Here is a 21,646-nt window from a genome sequence, read left to right on the forward strand (position 1 = left end):
AGACGGGCGGATCACGAGGTCAGGAAATGGAGACCATCCTGGCTAACATGGTGAAACCCCGTCTCTAATAAAAACTACAAAAAACTAGCCAGGCGAGGTGGCGGGCGCCTGTAGTCCCAGCTGCTCGGGAGGCTGAGGCAGGAGAATGGCGTGAACCCGGGAGGCGGAGCTTGCAGTGAGCTGAGATCCGGCCACCGCACTCCAGCCCGGGCGACAGAGCGAGACTCCGTCTCAAAAAAAAAAAAAAAAAAAAAATTTTATAACAATAAAGCATTTAATATTTATGTACATCAGTATATAGTTGAATATAATAATAAAATCTCGTAGACTTTTACCTATTTGAGGGCAAACTATACTAGGACCACACTCAACTATTAGTCATAGTTACATAATTTTAATATTGGTATCCAGATCCATGAAACTCACAGCATGCTAAATCCATTCAAGGCAAAGGGGTCCTCTCTCCAAGGTACATTATAATGAAACCATCAGAAGTTAGACAGAGAGAGTTCTAAAAGCAGCAAGAGAAAAGGATCAAGTCACGTGTAAGGGAATCCGGCAGGTTCCTATCAACAGATTTCTCAGAAAACCTGTTCATGCCAAGAAAGAACGGCTTATAGAGAATGGGATAATACATTCAAAGTGCTGAAAGATAACAACTACTAGCAAAGTTATCTTTCAGAAATGAAAGAAAAATGGAGTCTTTCCCATTTCTTGAAGCAAAAGCTGCAAGAATTTACTACCAATAGACTAGCCTTACAAGAAATGCTTAAGGGAGTTGCTTCGACTGGAAGCAAAAGTATAATTACTACCATGAAAACATATGATCATCTAATCTCACCGACAGAGGTAAATTAATTACCAAATTCAGAAAACTCCATTGCTATAACCGTGGAATATAATCTTTCAAATCCTCATTATGAAGGTTAAAAGTAAAAAATGGTTAATGGTAACTACAGCTACAAGTTGTTAAGGATCACACAATATAAAAAGATGTAAATTAAGCAACAAAAGTATAAGTTTGAGGGGAGGGTAAAAGTCAAAAATATTTTATGAGACAAACGTTAAGTTGTTATCAGCTTAAAACACTCTATTGTAACTATAAGATGTTTAATGTAAGCCTCATAGTAACCACGAAGAAAAAAAGTAACTACAGCAGACACACAAATAAGAGAAATAAATCAAACCTTCTCACTATAGAAAATCACCAAACCACAAAGGTAAACAATAAGAGAGAAAGAAAGGAATAAAGAATAGGCAAAGCAAACAGAAAATAATCAACAAAATGGCAGGTGTAAGTCCTTATCTATCAATAATACCCTTTAATGTAAATAGATTAAATACTTCAATGAAAAGACATAGTGGCTGAATGGATGAAAAAACAAAAAACAAAATCCAACTCTATGTTACCTACAAGACACTCACTTCACCTGTAAGGACACACTAAGCCTGAAAGTGAAGGCATGAGAAATGATATTCCATGCAAATTAAAACCAAAGAGAGAAGAGGAGTAGCTACATTTTGATAAAGTAGACTTCAGGCCAAAAACTGTAAAAAGAAACAAAGGTCAAAGGGGTCAATTCAGCAGGAGGATGTAATGATTTCAGGTATCTATGCACCCAACACTGGTGCACACAATATAAAGCAGATATTATCAGACCTAAAGGGAGACACAGACTGCAATACAGTAACAGCAGAGAACGCTACATCCCACTTCCAGCAATGGACAGATCATCCACACAGAAAATCAACAAAGAAACACAGGATTTAAACTGCACTCTAGGCCAAATGGACCTAACACACATTTACAGAACATTCCCTCCAACAGCCACAGAATACACATTTTTCTCATCAGCACATGGAACATTCTCCATGATGGGCCATATATTAGGCCACGAAACAAGTCTCAACAAATTAAAAAAAGAAAAAAATCACATTCAGGCCAGGCGGGTGGCTCACGCCCAAGAACTTTCGGAGGTGGAGGCAGGAGGATCACCTGAGGTGAGGAGGTGAGGCCAACACAGTGAAACCCCGTCTCTACCACAAATTAGCCGGGCATGGTGGTGGGCACCTGTAGTCCCAGGTATTTGGGAGGCTGAGGCATAAAAATCACTTGAACCCGGGAGGCGGAGGTTGCAGTGAGTCAAGATCGTGCCAATGCACTCCAGTCTGGGGGTCAGAGTGAAACTCCGCCTCAATTAAAAAAAAAAAAGTAGAAAGATCTCAAATAAACAACCTGATGTAAAGGAACTAGAAAATAATAAACTAAACCCAAAATTAGCAGAACAAAGAAAATAATAAAGACCAGAAGAATGGAAATAAAGTGACTAAAAAAGATACAAAAGATCAACAAAACCAAAGATTGTTTTTTATAAAGGTAAACAAAATCAGCAAACCTATAGTAGACTAAAAAAAAAAAAAGACTCAAATCAGAGATGAAACAGGAGACATTACAACTAATACCATAAACAAAGTATTGTAAGAGACTATTATAAACAACTGTATGCCAACAAATTGGAAAGCCTAGAGGAAATGGCTAAATTCCTAGACACACAAGCTATCCAAACTGAACCATGAAGACACAGAAAGCCTGAACTGACCAATAAAGAGTGAGATTGAATCAGTAATAAAAAGTCTCCCATCAAAGAAAAGCCAGGACTTGATGGCTTCATGGCTGAATTCTACCAAACATTTAAATAATACTAATTCTTTTCACACTGTTCAAAAAATTGAAGAGAGAAATCTTACAGAATCATTCTATAAGGCCAGCATTACCCTGATACCAAAACCAGACAAGGATACAACAAAAAAGAAAACTACAGGCCAATATCCTTGATGAACATGGACGCAAAAATCCTGAATGAAATAATAGGAAACTGAATTCAACAATATATTAAAAACATCATTTACCATGATCAAGTGGGATTCATCCAAGGGATGAAAGGATGGTTCAACATATGCAAATCAATAAACATGATCTATCAAATCAACAGAATCAAGGACAAGAACCATATGATCATTTCAATAGATGCAGAAAAACCATTTGATAAAATTCAACATACCAGCTGGGCACAGTGGTTCATACCTGTAATCCCAGCACTTTGGGAGGCTGAGGCAGGTCAATCACTCGAGGTCAGGCGTTTGGGACCAGTCTGGCCAACATGGTGAAACCCCATCTCTACTAAAAATACAAAAAACAGCTGGATGTGGTGGTACAGGCCTGTAATTCCAGCCACTTGGGTGGCTGAGGCACAAGAATCGCTTGAACCCAAGAGGCGAAGGCAGCAGTGAGCCGAGACTGCGCCACTGCACTCCAGCCTGGGCAACGGAGCAACACTCTGCCTCAAAAAAAAAAAAAATTCAACATACCTTCATGATAAAAACTCTCAACAAATTAGGTATGGAGGAAACTGTGCCTCAACACAAAGCCACGTATGACAAACCCATAGTTAGTATCATACTGAACATGAAAAAGTTGAAAGCTTTTCCTCTTAAGATCTGGAACAAGACAGAGATGCCCAATTTCTTTTTTTTTTTTTTTTTTTGAGATGGAGTTTTGCTCTGTCACCAGGCTGGAGTGCAGTGGTGTGATCTACAACCTCCGCCTCTAGGGTTCAAGCAATTCTCCTGGTTCAGCCTCCTGAGTGGCTGGGACTACAGGCGCGTGTCACCATACCTGGCTAATTTTTGTATTTTTAGTAGAGACAGAGTTTTACCATGTTGGCCAGGGTGGTCTCAATCTCTTGACCTCGTGATCTGCCCATCTCAGCCTCCCAAACTGCTGGGACTCCAGGTGTGGCACCAGGCTAGAATGCCTACTTTCAACACTTTTATTCAGCATAATTCTGTAAGCCCTAGCCAGAGCAATTAACCAAAAGAAAGAGAAAGGGCATTCAAACTGGAAAGGAGGAAGTCGAATTGTCTCTGTTTGCAGAAGACATAAACTTATATATAGAAAACCCTATAGACTCTACCAAAAAACTGTTATAATAAACAAATTCAGTAAAGTTGCAGGATACAAAATCAACAAATAAAAATCAGTAGAATTTTATACATCACTAGCAAACTACCTGAAAAAAAGAAATCAAGAAAGCAATTACATTTTCAAAAAAATTACCTGGGAATAAATTTAAACAAGGAGGTGAAAGATCTCTATAATGAAAATTATAAAACATTAATGGAAAAAGTTGAAGAGGACATAAATGGAAAGATAGCCTATGTTCATGGATTAAAATTAATACTGTTAAAATGTCCATGCTACAAAGTGATCTACAGATTCAATGCAATCCAGTGAAAACACCAATGACATTCTTCTTAGAAACAGAATAAATAATCCTAAACTTTGTATGGAATCATAAAAGATGCCAAAAGCCAAAGCAATTTTTAGCAAAAAGAACAAAGCTGGGGGCATCACACTCTCTGACCTCAAAATATACTACAAAGCTACAGTAACCAAAATAGCATGCTACTACCATAAAAATGGATGTAAAGACCAATAAAACAGGAGAGCATGGAAATAAATCCACGTATTTACAGCCAATTTATTTTTGACAAAGACGCCAAGAATACACACTGGTGAAGGACAGCCTCTTTGATAAATGGTGTTGTGAACACTGGATATCTACATGTCCAGGAATGAAACTAGACCCCTATCTCTCACCATATTAAAAAAATCAACTCAAAATGGGCTAAAGACTTAATATAAGACACCAAATATAAATACTAGAAGAAAAGATAGGGGAAACATTTCAGGACATTGGTCTGGGCAAGGGAAGGGTCTTTTGTATAAGACCCCAAAAGCAAAAACAGACAAATGGGATTGCATCAAACTAAAAAGTTTCTGTACAGCAAAGGCAGCAATCAACAGACTGAAGAGACAATCTACAGAATGGAAGAAAATATCTGCAAACTACACATCTGACAGGGATGAATATCCAGAATATATAAGAAACTCAAACAAAATTCAATAGCAGAGCAGAAAACACAAATAATCCAATTAAAAATAGGTAAAAGACCTGAATAGCCATTTCTTAAAAGACATACAAAGAGCCAATAGCTACATGAGAAAATGGTCAATATCACTAATCATCAGAATAATGCAAATCAATACCACACTGAGATATTACCACACCCCAATTAGAATGACTATTATCAAAAAGACAAAAAAAAATGCTGACATAAATGTGGAGAAAGGCGAACTCCTGTACACGGCTGGTGGAATGTAAATTAGTACAGCCATTTTGGAAAACAGTATAAAAATTCCTTAAAAGATTAAAAATAGAACTATCATATGATCCACCAATCCCACTACTGGGTATTTATCCAAAGGAAATGAAATTAGGATTTCAAAGGCATATTGGCACTCTTGTGCTTATTGTAGCACTATTCACAATAGTCAAGATACGGAATCAACCTAAATGTCCATCAATGAATGGAGGGAGAAGGAAAATGTGGAATGTATATACACACACACACACGTATATACGTATACGTGTATACATAACATATATACATATACATGTTATACACATATATATGCGTATGTTATATATACGTAATATATACATATAAACACACACACACACACATATATAGTAATACTGTTTGGCCATAAAAAAAAAAAAGAAATCCTGTCTTTTGTGGCAAAATGGATGAAACTGGAGGACATTAGGTCAAGTACAGAAAGACAAATACTGCACGTTCTCATATGTGGAATCTAAAAAAGTTAACCTCATAGAGGCAGAGAGTAGAACAGTACCTACTTACTGGAGGCTTTGGAGAGTAGGGAAGAGTGGGCATGGGGAGAAATTGAACAACAGTTCAATAGGGGAATGAGTTGTGGTGTTTTACTGCACAGTTGAACGACTATGGTTAATAATATTTAATATTTCAGACAGGGTGTGGTGGCTCATGTCTGCAATTCTAGCAATTTGGGAGGCTGGGGCGGGAGATCACTTGAGCCCAGGAGTTTGAGACCAACCTGGGCAACATGGTGAGATCCAGTCTCTACAAATATTTAAAAATGAGCCACAAGTGGTGGCATGCGCCTGCAGTCCCAACTACTTAAGAGACTAGGGCAGGAGGATACCACGAGCCCAGGTGGTTGAAGCTGCAATGACTGAGCCATGATCGTGCCGCTGCACACCAGCCTGAACAAGAGAATGAGACCCTATCTCAAAAAAAATGTATATACATACACATTTTATATATACATAAAATCCTCTCTTCTAGCTATTTTGAAATACTTACATATACATATATATTTCAAGTACTATGAAATATATTAGCATATAATAATATATAATGAAATATACATTTCAAAATAGCTGGAAGAGAGGATTTTGAATGTTTTCACCACAAAGATAAATGTATGAGGTGACAGATGTGCTAAATAGTCTAATTTGATCATTACATAATGTATAAATGTATCAAAATATCTCACTGAACCCCATAAATAGGTACAATTACTAAGTGTCAATCAAAAACAAAGGCCGGGGCACGTGGTGGCTCACGCCTGTAATCCCAACACTTTGGGAGGCCAAGGCAGGTGGATCAAGAGGTCAGGAGATCGAGACCATCCTAGCTAACATGGTGAAACCCCATGTCTACTAAAAATACAAAAGATTAGCTGGGTGTGGTGGCGGGCACCTGTAGTCCCAGTTACTTGGGAGGCTGAGGTAGGAGAATCACTTGAACCCGGGAGGTGGAGGTTGCAGTGAGCCGAGATCATACCACTGCACTCCAGCCTGGGCGAGAGAGCAAGACTCCGTCTCAATAAAACAAACAAAACAAAAAAACAAAAAAATAAAAAAATACAGTGGCACTGCACAAAAACCACAAATTTTTTAAAAAAGATTTCAGCCAAGGTAGATTTTGCTTGAATCTTAATCCATTTCTAATCCACAGGTATGTAACACTGTAGTACTGACCACAGTGGTGCTTGAATGTGATCTGGAACCTTCTTGCTCCTTGCCACTGTTCAGTCTAGGGCGGAACCAACAGTGAGATTTCCAAGTAGGTCCTTATGACGCTAAAGGACTTTAACTATCAGGGTTGTGATATCAGGTACACTAGCAGCCCCAGGCAGCTGGCTAGCCCACCACTGGGCTAGGGAAACACCCTCCAGCATGCCTCTAGCATGGACTTCAGGAGTATATGGCAACCCAAACCAGGATTCGGACCAAAATGAAGAGAAATTGCCGTTTCTTCTATGAAAGAGGATGTCATCATCTATCCTGGGAGACAGTTGTAATTAATGAGATGGCATGTGAAGAGCCCAGCATCATGTCTAGAAAATACTACGTTTCCTCACTTGTCACCATTCCTAGGGACAAAGGTAGAGGAAGAAGAGTGCATCTGGGCCCCTGCAGATGAAAGCAGTGACAACTTACATGCCAGAGAAGAAAAAGGCATATATAACCTACACACTGCGACTAGTCTCTCGAGTCCTTGAAAGGATGAGGACATGACCACCATCTACGTATCTGCCAGGGGCAGGTGGTACAGGTAGAAGCAGTAGGAGCCAATGGTTTTGATTAACTATGACTACACTGGCCCAAATGACTCAGTAGGGACAGGGATGGCCTTCTTTGAAGATCTTATCCAGGAAGCAAGGAGTCTTGGATCTAATTAATAAGGAATACTTGGCCAGGCGCGGTGGCTCACGCCTGTAATCCCAGCACTTTGGGAGGCCGAGGTGGGCAGATCACGAGGTCAGGAGATCGAGACCATCCTGGCTAACATGGTGAAACCCCATCTCTACTAAAATTACAAAAAAAAAAAATTAGCCGGGCATGGTGATGGGCGCCTGTAGTCCCAGCTACTCGGGAGGCTGAGGCAGGAGAATGGCGTGAACCCAGGAGGAGGAGCTTGCAGTGAGCCGAGATCGCACCACTGCACTCCAGCCTGGGCGACAGAGCAAGACTCCGACTCAACAACAACAAAAAAATAATAAGGAATACTCTACTTATTGCCCGAAGAGTTTAATGATTTTAAACAGAGATGTAATATTGCAACTTACAGTTTTTTGGAACTTATGGAACATTCATTCCCTGGAGTTACTCTTGTGCAATATGGTACTGTTAAAAGCAATGCTTGTATTTAGATTTTTAAAAAATCTCTGGGAAATCCATTCATAGAATGGATAAACTAGTTTCTAATTTGTCTCATTGTCATCATGTACCAGAAGTATTAAAAAGAAAAAAGCACGCCTGGCACACTGGCTCATGCCTGTAATCCCAGCACTTTGGGAGGCCGAGGTGGGCAGATCACTTGAGATCAGGAGTTTGAGACCAGTCTGGGTAACATGGTGAAACCCCTTCTCTACCAAAAATACAAAAATTAGCCGGGGGTGGTGGCGCGTGCCTGTAGTAGATCAGTAGCTGGGATTACAGGCACCACCACACCTGGCTAATTTTGTATTTTCAGTAGAAACAGGGTTTCTCCATGAGACCAAGTCTCGTCTTTCACTCAGGCTAGAGTATAGTGGCACAATCTCAGCTCACTACAACCTCGGCCTCTAGAAGATACTACATTTCCTGAGCCCTCACTCGTCATCTCCCGGGCTCAAGCAATTCTTCTACCTCAGCCTCCCAAGTAACTGGGATTACAGGCATGTGCCACCACGCCCAGCTAATTTTTTGTAGATCTTACAACATTAGTTCTGAATTGCCAAACTAGATATTTACTCTGGGAGGTTTACTGTCATCAATACTGGGAATTTGCTAATCAATATGTGGTAATACCAGCAACCAGCTTAAGTATTTATGCCTGACCTTGTGCTGAAAGGCAATTACAAATAGCCTATATATCTACAGGAATGTCAAGGTCATTGAAAGTTTTCTGTAAATGAATACATACTTTAAGATTATATATATATTTACGGACTTAAGATACAATCACTTTGGTGGGCTGGGTGCGTTGGCTCACGCCTGTAATCTCAGCACTTTGGGAAGCTAAGGCAGGCAGATCACCTGAGGTCAGGAGTTGGAGACCAGCCTGGCCAACACAGTGAAACCCCATCTCTACTAAAAATGCAAAATTAGTCCAGGAGTGGTGACAGGCACCTGTAATCCCAGCTACTCGGGAGGCTGAGTAGGGGGAATTACTTGAACCTGGGAGGCGGAGGCTGCAGTGAGCCGAGACTACGCCATTGCACTCCAGTCTGGGCAAAAAGAGCGAAACTGGGTCTCAAAAAAGGAAAAAAAAAACAGTAGCACGTGTGGTATGTATGTATTAATCCAACTTTATCAGTAATCACTTCATATGCCAATGGTCTAAATGCACCAATTAAGAGACAGAGACTCTTAGAATGCCAAGACCATTTCTGCAGAAATTAACCCCTCGGAACGGGTAGCAGGCTTTTCTGATCCTGAGTACCTGAAGGACAAAGATGTCTCCAATGTCCTATCTGGAACGGGGGCAGAAAATGCTGTAGAATTGAGAGTCTGAGGACTCTACCATACCAGATAAATTAACAGAAAAAAATCCTTCCTAGCCACAAACTGCACTGTCAAAGACTCCACAAAAAAGTGTCCAGAAAAACTGATCTCTGTGATAAAAAAGGATCCATTCTCAGATAAAGCATGTATTCTAAAACTAAAGATACAAAACTTAAAAAAAAAGCAGTGGTAGGAAACACACAATCCAAAGGACCATACACTTCCCTCCCAGTGACCCACCTCACCACAGCCAGGAAGCAGGCTGTGAAGGCATGGGGAAATCTGACTGAACTACTTGATTTTCTTTTTGAACTCCAGATTTAAGTTGGTGAAAGCTCACTGCGATTAGAAAGGGAAATTTTCCTAATCTTAAACATCTGAAATAACTTTTACTTCACCGAAATCACTGGTCACTGCCAAAGTAATCCCAGGAAACCCAATGTTCCCTAAGTCTAGTGTCTGAAGCAGGACATGTTCTGTGGGCTGAGTTTTCCACACATTGAGTATTTTGGCTCTGAGTACCCTAAGGTTTATGTTCATTAAGAATATTTTAATGCTATTTAAAGATTTGGAAAAAATCTTTTAAAATAAACCTTTATTCTGACACCAAGGGTCTAAGTTATATTCCTGTATTGGCTAGTAATCACAGAAATGAAAGTGCTAGTAAATAAGTTCACATACGAGAAATAGAATGAAAAGTCAGTCTATCTTATATTACGCATCAATTTACAGTATCTGCTTACGTCCAATACGACGTGATTAAACCATACAAAAAATGGAGTCTGTGGTTGTTTCTATTTTACATTTTAACTTAGTGCATAACACAAACTTCTGATCAGTCTTTGAATTTAGGTTCTACAAATATGCAGTAAAAATAGCTTCATGAGAATAAAGCCATCAACCAGAAGAATGTAACATTTTGCTGGAATTTCATTATATCTGCCATAAATATTCAAGGTGCTTGTTATAAAGTCAAATATTATATAAACCAAGTATTAGTGTGTAATGAGGGCAAAAGTATCTGAAGTTTCCAGCTACTTTAATAATTAAAAGCTTAACCACCCCCAAAATGAAAAATTCAGTTTCTTTAATGAAATCTTGTTTCTACAAGGGCTTTTAAGTGACAGACAGGATTTAACCTGAGGCTGAGTATATATGAGGAAGCTAGCTAAAATTTTACAATTTTAAGACAGCCAATTGGATTTACCACAAAAATTCAAACATACTTTTTGAAACAAAGACGACAAGGGCTCAAGTGGGGTGCAGTTATTTGATGCTGTGTGTATTTAACAAATAGATATGATTTTAAATGTGTATAAAGTTTACCTGTATACTAGAATCTCCCTTTATACATTTTGCTCCTTCTATTATAGCCATGTATGAGAATCTCAGTTGATCTGGGGTCTGAATAAGACCCATTCGGTATTTTCTCATGTTCAGTAACACTTGTTTAATGTTAATATCATCTCCTTTTTCCATCTGCAAGAAAGGCAAATATCAGACAAATCTTTTGTTACTGGAACCCAGGAAACAGAATCAATGCAGGATCATTGCTAAGATTTTTGCTCTGCATTTTCTCCTCTGAAATAACGATAATTTAACCCTGCAGCTATAACTGTTACATACACAGCAACTATCCCAGCCTACTCATCCCTCCCCACATCTCAACCACTCAAGTAGATGGAGGACTTTGATTCTTCAGCTGATTCACAATTGATTCCAAACCAATCATAGTAATCTCATTCCTTCTGGCCAGTCATTGGTTAAAGGAAGGATTTATAATCAGTTCTGACTAGTATAAGGACTATTTTTTTTTTTTTTTTAAAGTCATGGCAGGAGTCAACCTTTCTGCTCACTGCCCTTCCGCCTCCTTCATGTCTGCACTACAGACACGATGTCTGGATACACAGCACCCATCTAAAGATGGTGGGAAAGAGGCCAGTAAGGAAAAAATAAAGGTCCTAAAAAGAGAAAAAAAGATTTAGGCTGTATACAGGCTGGGACTGGGATTGACTGGTGCAGAAAGAATTAGCCCTTAGGGGCACAGACAGGAACCTCAGGCGAGTAACAGTAATACTGACATTTATGGAATGCTCAGAAAACACCAGGGACTCTTCTAGTGTCCCTTAATGTATTAATTCATTGAATTCTCACAGCAACCCTGTGAAATATGTCTATCATTATCCCTAGTTTTTAAATTTAAAAAAATGAGATAAAGTATTTGTCTGAGGAGGAAGTCAGTATTACATATGAATTTATATTTGAAAAAATGAGGGGAAGAGACCTATTATTTCTGTAATATAAAGCTACCAGGAAGAAAAACATCTTCTTAGGAATCTCTAAAATCATCTTGGATACATTTCTACCAGTCATGAATAAGACGCAGTTGCAAACATGGAAATGAGATTTTTAGGTTTTTCCAAAAGTAGAAGTTAAAAGTTGAAAAACCTCAGTTCTATGATACAACATCAGTGCTTCTTCCTTGCCAGTGGAAGCAATTAAAAAAAAAAATCAATGAGATTAAAATGAGATCGCAAGAAGCACTTACCAAAACAAGACAAGTGTCTACCAGAGAGAAGGTGCCAGAGCGCCCAATGCCTGCACTACAGTGGATCACCGCAGGCCCATGGTCAGGGTTCAAGGAGCCAGATTCTCTCACTTTAAACAAGAAATTGAGAAATGAAGCTGGTGATTCAGGGACTCCAAAATCTGGCCAGGTAGTATAATGAAAGTGAGATATTGTTCTGGTTTCACCACTCTAAAAAGTGAAAATCAAGGGAGGACAAGTTAGTTCTATTTTTTTTTCTTTTAAAAAAACTACTTCAGAAAGATCATGTGTTTTGTGTAATCCTTTACAGCCATATGGGCTGTTTATACTATGATTTTTCCATTTGTTTTCTGACAATCCCATATACAAATTAGGGAAGATTTTCTTCAGTGGAAATTTGGGATGTATTAATAATAGCTAACACATATAACACTTACTATTTTGGAAGCCTGTTCTAAACACTTTCCTTATTAACTAAATCCACACAACAATCCTATTAAAACCCATTTTCCTGGTGAAAAAACTGAAACAAAGGGTAAGTAGTTTGCTCAAGGTCACACAGCTGGAACAGAACCAGGATTCGAAGCAACCTGGGGCAGCCTTTGGGTTCTCAGTTACTAATCTGTTACCATACACGTTACCAATATTTTCTTTAATTCATGCATCATGAATGGACTACTTTTTTCTATTTTAAAAAATGTCTGCCAGGCGCAATTGGCTCATGCCCGTAATCCCAGCACTTTGGGAGGCCGAGGTGGGCAGATCAACTGAGGTCAGGAGTTCGAGACCAGCCTGGTCAACATGGTGAAACCCCATTTCTACTAAAAACACAAAAAATTAGCCAGGCGTGGTGGCGCGTGCCTGTAATCCCAGCTACTTGGGAGGCTGAGGCAGGAGAACTGCTTGAACCCAGGAGGTGGAAGTTGCAGTGAGCAGAGATCATGCCAGTGCACACCAGCTTGGGCACCAAGAGTGAAACTCCATTTTCAAAAAAAAAAAAAAAAAATTCTACCAGTGTAATTTTACATTCTTTAACATTTTCCTTTTTATGAATTTCAGAGTTTATTTTTAAAATATAATTTCCTGTTTAACATGATTATCTGTTGAATTCTGCTACACAGGCATAGGGGAGCAACTCAAGAATTAATCTAAAGAACCAATCTTTACATTTTTAATTGGAATTGTTCCTCTAATTGTTGCCTTTCCCCATGGCAATAATTTCCAGTCCTAAAGCTGTTTATATGCTTTTGCTGATGTGCTAAAATGGTTTACCAACATGCTAAATGTTTCCTGTCTCTTAGGCCTGCCTGGCAATCACTAACGCTTCCTGGATATTCCTGATGATCTGTATTTCTAACTCATTATGAAAATGCTCTTCAGCTTTCTGCCAATTGCCTTTTGCCCCAAGGAGCACTTCTCTGCTTTATATTCTTCATTGGTGTAAATTAAGCAGTGGTCTTCCACTAATACATCTTTGCGCAATTTTTCAGTTTTATTGTAGGAGGTTTTTTTTGAGGGAGGAGGCATAGAAACAACGTAAAAAACCTTGATGTTTAATGGTGTAATAACTAAAGACTATTATTATAATATCCTGCTCCCAATAAAAATTTCCAAAATTAGAAGTTAGCTTTCACTTTAAAAATATAAATTTTTGGCTGGGCGTGGTGGCTCACATCTGTAATCCCAGCACTTTGGGAGGCCGAGGTGGGTGGATCACCTGAGGTCAGAAGTTTGAGACCAGCCTGACCAACACAGAGAAACCCCATCTCTACTAAAAATACAAACTTATCTGGGCGTGGTGGGGCATGTCTGTAATCCCAGGTACTTGGGAGGTTGAGGCAGGAGAATCGCTTGAACCTGGGAGGCAGTGGTTGCGGTAAGCCGAGATCGCGCCATTGCACTCCAGCCTGGGCAACAAGAGCAAAACTCCATCTCAAAAACAAACAAACAAACAAAAAACCCCTATTTTGCAGTAGAAATTGACTTCTACATCCCAGACTCAGTATATAAGGTATAATACTAATAAAGTACAGTGAAATAAATTTTTTAAAAAGTACATACTTTTAGTGACCTTTTAACATCCAGCATTAATAATTTCAACTACAGTGCGATCCACAAGTTCTCAATATACGAAAAGCAATAAAAAATTTCTCCATTACGAATTAAAATGATCACGGTTTCTACGTTTTAAGACATTTCTTTTTAAATTAATTCTGGTAAGTGAATAAAGCCAGACTAAAGGCTATATACTATACTATTCCGTTTATATGACATTCTGGAAAAGGCAGAATCACACAGAAACAGAAACCAGATCACTGGTTGCCAGAGGCTGGGGGTAGAGAACATGACTGACTGTACACAAGCAACACAAGAACATCTGGGGCAGGGGAGCGGTGACAGAACCGATCTACGTTTCTGCTGTGGGCAGTGGCTACATGACTGAATGCACTGTCAAAAGTCACATAACTGTACACCAAAAGGAGTCAATCTTACTGTAGGTTGAAAAAAAAAAAAGGTAAATTTATTGCATTAAAAAAGAGAATGCAAAACATTCTAAAATAAGAAGGGTAAACTCTCGTGTCCTTTTACAGAACAGCAGGTGGGCAGTTAACAAGGCAACACCGACAGGAATGGGCTAGAGGCAGGTTCTCGACAGCGGGGGACACAGTTAACTCCAAGTCAAGTTTTCCTGTAAACGAGGTTAAGATTCTAGTGACATTAATAACCCACTTTGTTTCTTACTTGCTGTGGCCATCGGCAGGACCAGACTCAGTCTGTGTGGGCCCTTCTGTGGTCCGCTCTGAGCAGGAGCCTGCAGTGCTCTGTGGTCTCTGGCCCAGAGCTCCTATGGGGTCCTGCGTGTAATTACTTCATCATGTCCTGGCTCAAACATATGGTCGCCCTACAATCTTGGGCAACGGCTTGCTTTCTCTTTGCTTGTATGATTTTGGCTCAAGACTAGTGGTCTCAATTTTTTTTCAAATTCAGGTCACACTGTCTGGGATACTGGAAGCCAGTTCCCAGAAATGCTCATGACTGTTTGTATAATAAAGTCTTCCCCACTAATAGATTTTTGAAAATCAGTTGTTGTTTTTTCTCCCCCTACAGAACCAGGACTTTTTGAGAGGTTAACTTTGATTAATTTATCCTTACAGAAACAAGATTCAAAAAACACAGCTTTCCAAAATCATGTAATTCACAGTTACAAAGGACCACATGAAGGCATAAGATTAATATATTTACTACTCTGGTAATAGAAACATTCATATGCATGACTGGATGGACCCCTTTCCCTCTTTTTCATGCAGGAAAAAAAAAAAAATGAGAGGGGGAAAAAAAAAGGGTTGCCAAAGGATACAAAGCTAAAACAAAACTCATCTTTATTCCAAACAAGGTCTGCATTTAGACTTTACAATTTTTGGCAAACTCCTTATTTTCAAAACTGCAGAAGCACCCTTTTCTTCTCCTTGGTCACCAAGTCACACTGCTTCCCCTCTGATCCCCAGCCGCTGCCCCCCAGCCCACCAAGTCATACTACTTCCCCTCTGATCCCCAGCCGCTGCCCCCCAGCTTCTCGCTGCTTCACCCCACTCCCTACACACACCCGGGCTGCACCCACAATTATAGGCTGTCCCTGTCTGTAGCTGCTCCACACATGCCTGCCAAACTTTCTGTCTAGAACTTTGCATTATGTATACTACATTCTGCACAAAATGTCAGCGGCTTGCTGTTCTAAGGCAAAATCCCATTTACATTTTTAAAAGAGAATTCTAAATTTAAAGTCTTTTTATAGGGATGTCAAACTTGCATATATGAAGCCAGGATAATAACCTGTGAGTTGAGCAGGTGTAACAACAGGAATTGTTAGGCCACAGCAATTTAAGTGTATGCCCTGTTCACAGCCTTCAAATGCAAGTTAATAATCATCATAAATACATAATGATTATACATTTTCCAATTATAAAAAATCTATACAGCTCTATGACCCCAGGCCCAATTACTTTCACACTTTAGGTATATATGGAGGGTACCAAGATTTTGTTTCTAAAAGACTTTCACTAAGCCCCAGTTCTGTCATCTGTGAATAGGGTTAATACTACTACTTACCTTACAAAACTGTTGTAACGAACAAATGAAACAATTAATGTGAAGTGCCTGCCATATCCCTGCACATGGTAAATGCTTAACAGATACTGGGTATTTTTAAAACAACTATACTCACCAATTGCCTTTACTGTGGCCCCTAGAAAGCTCCAGTCAATTGTAAAACTCAACACATTTTCAACCTCTTCATTGGGTATTTCCTCTACACCTAAAGAGTGACAAAGTTTGTCAACCCTATGTCCTAACCAGATGTCCAATCTGTACCTTCACTATCACTGCCTTAGTTGGGTCTCTCATCAATTTTTGCCAGGGTCAGTATGTCAGTGATAAACATTTACTGACTGCAATTCATTGTGAAAGACAGATCGAACTCACCAGATGAGGAGGAGCGGCAGAAGCGGCTAGGGACAGGCTCGCATTCTAAGCAGAGAGAAAGCAATATGCAAAGGTATGCCACCCACCCCCCCGGCCAGGGAACTAACCTATTAGACAAGCCTGTCTGTTAGCATGGACTAATCCTGGATACCCGAAGGAGAGGGAGTTAGACAAGGAGGCAAGGACCAGGCTGGGCTGGGTCATGGTCTTGTGCACTGGACAGACACTTTTTTTAGTAACCAACGGGAGCTACAGAAGGATTCTTAGAGGCCGGTGGAAAGACTGTATCTGTGTTTTACAACAATCACTCAGGTGCAATGTGGTTAAAATGTACTCCGTGCAATGGCCGGGGAGTGCCAAGGCAGCAGATAACTCCCAGCCCCTTGGAAGTTAAAAACCTCATTATGGAGTCAAGATTTAGACAGAGAGAAGTACTGAACAAGCAGTAGAATGATAATATTTAAACTACTGAAAAAGTATAAGAATCACAGCTGTTAGGGATAAATGTGTCACGGACATATGTCAGGAGAGACCTAAGTAAGAAGTGGGCCACAGGGGTTACTAAGGACGTGTAGGATACAAAGGCAGAGAAGAGAGAGGACATTCTAGGTAGAATAAACTGTTTAAACGATTTTGAATCAAATCCCAGCTAAGCATCATAATAATTAGACTCTCATCTTGCTTAATCTATAGGGACAGGGAAATAGAAGACAGTCAGCATTATAACAGTATTCCTGGAACTCACTAAACATAAAGCTGGCCAACAACATTACAAAAATAGTGAAGGGCAACTAAAAAGAAAAAACTAAAAGACAAGTACTCTAGATGACCTTGTATTTTTAAAACCCCTCAAAATTATCCCCATAGCTTAAGCCACAGGCCACACTGCAGAGATGCAATCTCTTCATTCAGGGGCAAGGGTCCAAACTTTCAGCTTTAAGTAAGTCACTGTAAGGCCGGGCGCGGTGGCTCAAGCCTGTAATCCCAGCACTTTGGGAGGCCGAGACGGGCGGATCACGAGGTCAGGAGATCGAGACCATCCTGGGTAACACAGTGAAACCCCGTCTCTACTAAAAATACAAAAACTTAGCCGGGCGAGGTGGCGGGCGCCTGTAGTCCCAGCTACTCAGGAGGCTGAGGCAGGAGAATGGCGTGAACCCGGGAGGCGGAGCTTGCAGTGAGCTGAGATCCGGCCACTGCACTCCAGCCTGGGCTACAGAGCGAGACTCCGTCTCAAAAAAAAAAAAAAAAAAAAAAAAAGTAAGTCACTGTAAAGGGCTCCTGGTATGTCACTGTGCTGCTCCATTAGACTGGAGGCGGCGCAGGGCTTGCTTAGACAACAGCTTTACCTTTGGACCTGTTAATAGACATAGGTCAGACTCCCTTAGATGCACACGGGATCTCTGCACCGCGGAGACCTCAATAAAGACAGAGATCTGCGGGTTGAGGTTGGCTATCAGCCCCCTACTTCATCATCACTTTTTCTCACTCCCTTGGTTCTTTTTTTCTCTCTAAACTTATCCTTTTCAACTACTCCCCGTTTCTGTTGTCCCTTCCAATGCATTACTATTACAGAAAGGAAACTGATAAACTAAAAAGGTAATTGCGGCTCCCGCATTATGTCTTAGACGCTGTCATGATATTAACTCACTTGATCTTTAGAGCAATCCTATGTAGTAGGTACATCAACACCCTCATTTCATAGATGATAAAGCAGGTACTGTTTATCATCCATAGTGAAGTAATGTGACCCAAGTCACTCAGCAAGAGTGGCAGAGTCAGGATTTAAAGTCAGGCTATCTGATTCTACAGTTTATCTACTTAGGCAAATGTAATTCTGCCTTTCATACTGAAATGCCACTTTATCCTTCTAAAGAATAAAGAATCCCTAGTTCTAATTAAACATTATAAAGTAGAACACAAACAAATTCTTGCTATTATATTATGGTATGTTCTAAACCCAGGCCAATAAAAAGTCCAGTGATCATGTCATTGTACCACACAGTTGCTAGCAACTAAAACACGGTGGCTGGCCAACTCACATGACGGCCTCAACTCCAGAAAGATGCTTCAGAATCAGTATCTCTCTTTACAACAATTAGCATCTTTTCAAAAGGACTTATCCCCCTGTCAAAAGTTAGGAGATGGCCGGGCACAGTGGCTCACACCTGTAATCCCAGCACTTTGAGAGGCTGAGGCGGGCAGATCACCTGAAGTCAGGAGTTCGAGATCAGTCTGGCCAACATGGCGAAACCCCATCTCTACTAAAGATACAAAAAATTAGCCAGGCATGGCGGTGCACACCTGTAGTCCCAGCTACTCGGGAGGCGGAGACAGGAGAATCACTTGAACCCAGGAGGTGGAGGCTGCAATGAGCCAAGATCATGCCACTGCACTCCAGCCTGGGCAACTGAACGAGATTCTGTCTTAAAAAATAGGGGACCAGGAGAACTAATGAGTTCAGTCTGTCACTTATTAGCTAAGTAATCAGTGGAAAAAGTCCTATAACCGAATGGATTTTAACGTAACTATTCATTTTTATAATGTAAAATATGGGGATAATAAGAATATTTACACTGTCCACACTAACTGAAGACTATTGGTCAAATGATATACATGTGAAAGCATTTTGGAATCTGATAAACAAAACACAAAAATCATTTCATTTTATTATTACTTCAGTTACCATCAATTCTCAATAAGGACTGTTCCAGAAATAGGGAAACACATCTATGCCCTTCATCTAAATCAATTTTAATGCCATAAGCAAATGAGTAATTACCTGGGATAAATACCAAGAGAAGATGATTCAGAGAACTTTGAGAACCTTGTGGAAATATAGTTCTGTTTCTGGGAATGAATAATGTACAGCTCAGTCCAGTATCAAAGAGTTATTGATGTATCTCAATGCAGTTTAAGACACATGTAAATGGAAAGAGTTGGGACAAAATAAATATACTAATGAGAATTTATAAATAAATCTAAGCATTATCATTCCTAATTTTGAGCCTTTTTAGGTGACTGAAGAGACTGCATAATAAGCTTAGTTATGGATGTCATGGGAAGCTGGACAGAAGGAAAACCAGAACCTAGGCCTCACGCACACAGCATGCACCTGTGCTTACTCAATGCAGCAAAAAACACAAGTGTTTCAAGGGATCCACCATAAAAGGGATTGCCACACATCTAAAAAGCACGTGTGTATACGTGTGTGTGTGTGTGTGTGTGTGTGTGTGTGTGTGTGTATATATATATATATATATATCTCCCTTCTCTTTAAGGCTTTGTGTTGTTAGTGATCACTTAATTTACTTAATGGTTAACTAAAACAGTATTTCACTTAAAGACTACATACATTCCTAAAGTCATATGAGGCTAAACATTTTCCTATTTTCAAGCTATCACAGTTTCTATTAGCATCTCAGAATTACTCTCATTTCATTATTTTCTAGTTTATTCTAATTATAACACAAAGAAGGCAAAAGAGGTAAATGGCAAAAGGGGGAGAAATGCCCCAATCATCACCACGGCAACAGCAGGTTCATAACCCACTATGTGTATGTATCTCAGCCAAGCCCCAAGGAACACTTCGTATGTTTCTGGGGAAGAAAAATGCAAGTAAGGCCTGGCATGGTGGCTCATGACTGTAATCTCAACACTTTGGGAGGCCAAGGTGGGAGGATCGCTTGAGCCCAGGAGTTTGAAACCAGCCTGGATAACAAGGCAAGACCCCATCTCTACAAAAAAAAAAAAAAAGAAAATTAGGTATGGTGGCTCATGCCTGTAATCCCAGATACTCAGGAGGCTGAAATGGGAGGATTTCTTGAGGCCAGGAGTTGGAGGCCGCAGTGAGAGCTATGATCATGCCACTGTACTCCAGCCTGGGTGGCAATGCAAGACTCTCTCAAAAAACCAACCAACCAACCCACCAAACACCCAAGTAAATGTTCTTGAGACCACATGCTACATTTATACATGTATGTGTATGTATGGATATACGTATGTGTGTGTTACATATATATAAAAAACACCCAAGTAAATGTTCTTGAGACCACATGCTACATTTATACATGTATGTGTATGTATGGATATATGTATGTGTGTGTTACATATATATAAAAAACACCCAAGTAAATGTTCTTGAGACCACATGCTACATTTATACATGTATATGTGTGTATGGATATATGTATGTGTGTTACATATATGTAAAAAACACCATTTTTTCACAACTCAGGACAAATTTTTGTGTTGTGAATCACTTAACAATAGCTTTGTAAGTTATTTTCTTGACGATTTTGCTATTCTTGGCTGTCACAGGTCTTGGGAGCTATCGTTTCCTGGGCATCTACTGAGGTCAGGTGCTCTGCATACACACCTTCATCTGACCTTCAGGACAGCCCTGGAGGGGAGGCGCGGTAATCTCCATTTTACAGATGAGGAAGGGCTCAGGGAGGGTGGGCAACAAGTCTAAATTATACCTCTACTAAGTAGCAGAGCTGGATCTGAATCCAGGTTTGCCTGACTCTAAAGCCCTCTCTATTAATCCCCATGTATTTCTACTAATCAATTTTCAATCCCCAAATAACAACCTGAACTTTGAAATTCGTAGTTTCTACTGTTTCTTTAGAGTCCTCAGAAAGCTACTACGTGCGGGCACACAAAGTGATGATGACTAGATACTACAGGCATTATCCAAATGCACGTGCTTATCAAACTTCAAATCTAATAATAGAGAATAATTCTTTAAACCACCACATAAAGTCCAGACTTTTGGGCAAGAAAGGTCTTACATTGATATTTTCTAATTGTAGTAGATGTACTGTATAATACGACTTCACATCTTCTGACAAGAGCTTCACACTGAATCCTGTTTCTTTAAACAGCATCTCTTGGTCATCTGTTGGCCAGTACTGTGCACATTTAACCTAAATTTAGAAATATGTATATGTTTTTTTTAGTTTATAGACATCATGAAACCATAAAGTTAAAAAATGAAAACAAACCACACATATACATGTTATATTTTTTCAAGTACCCAAAACTAAGAAGCCACTACTATATTCTGCACTTAATGTATTTTAGTAAGATTGAAATTTTACAGCCGGGTGTGGCTTGCGCCTGTAATCCCAACACTTTGGCAGGCTGAGGCGGGAGGATCACCTGAGGTCAGGAGTTC

General features: G+C 39.8%; 1 protein-coding gene across 9 annotated transcripts in view; it reads right to left on the reverse strand.

The window, feature by feature from the left end:
• Positions 1-21,646, reverse strand: part of PTPN2 (protein tyrosine phosphatase non-receptor type 2) — a 100,539-nt gene that overhangs the window by 17,754 nt on the left and 61,139 nt on the right. For 7 of the 9 annotated variants that reach the window (XM_077975394.1, XM_028838209.2, XM_028838208.2 and 4 more), the window contains 3 exons: positions 21,261-21,395; positions 11,989-12,198; positions 10,767-10,919 (listed from right to left, as the gene is read on the reverse strand). In XM_077975394.1, coding sequence (XP_077831520.1) covers positions 10,767-10,919; positions 11,989-12,198; positions 21,261-21,395 — 498 coding nt within the window. The remainder of the gene's footprint in view (positions 1-10,766; positions 10,920-11,988; positions 12,199-21,260; positions 21,396-21,646) is intronic. The other 2 variants (XM_077975395.1, XM_028838210.2) reach the window with 1 other exon arrangement.

The sequence above is a fragment of the Macaca mulatta genome, chromosome 18, assembly GCF_049350105.2.
Source record: "Macaca mulatta isolate MMU2019108-1 chromosome 18, T2T-MMU8v2.0, whole genome shotgun sequence".
Classification (NCBI taxonomy): Eukaryota; Metazoa; Chordata; class Mammalia; order Primates; family Cercopithecidae; genus Macaca; species Macaca mulatta.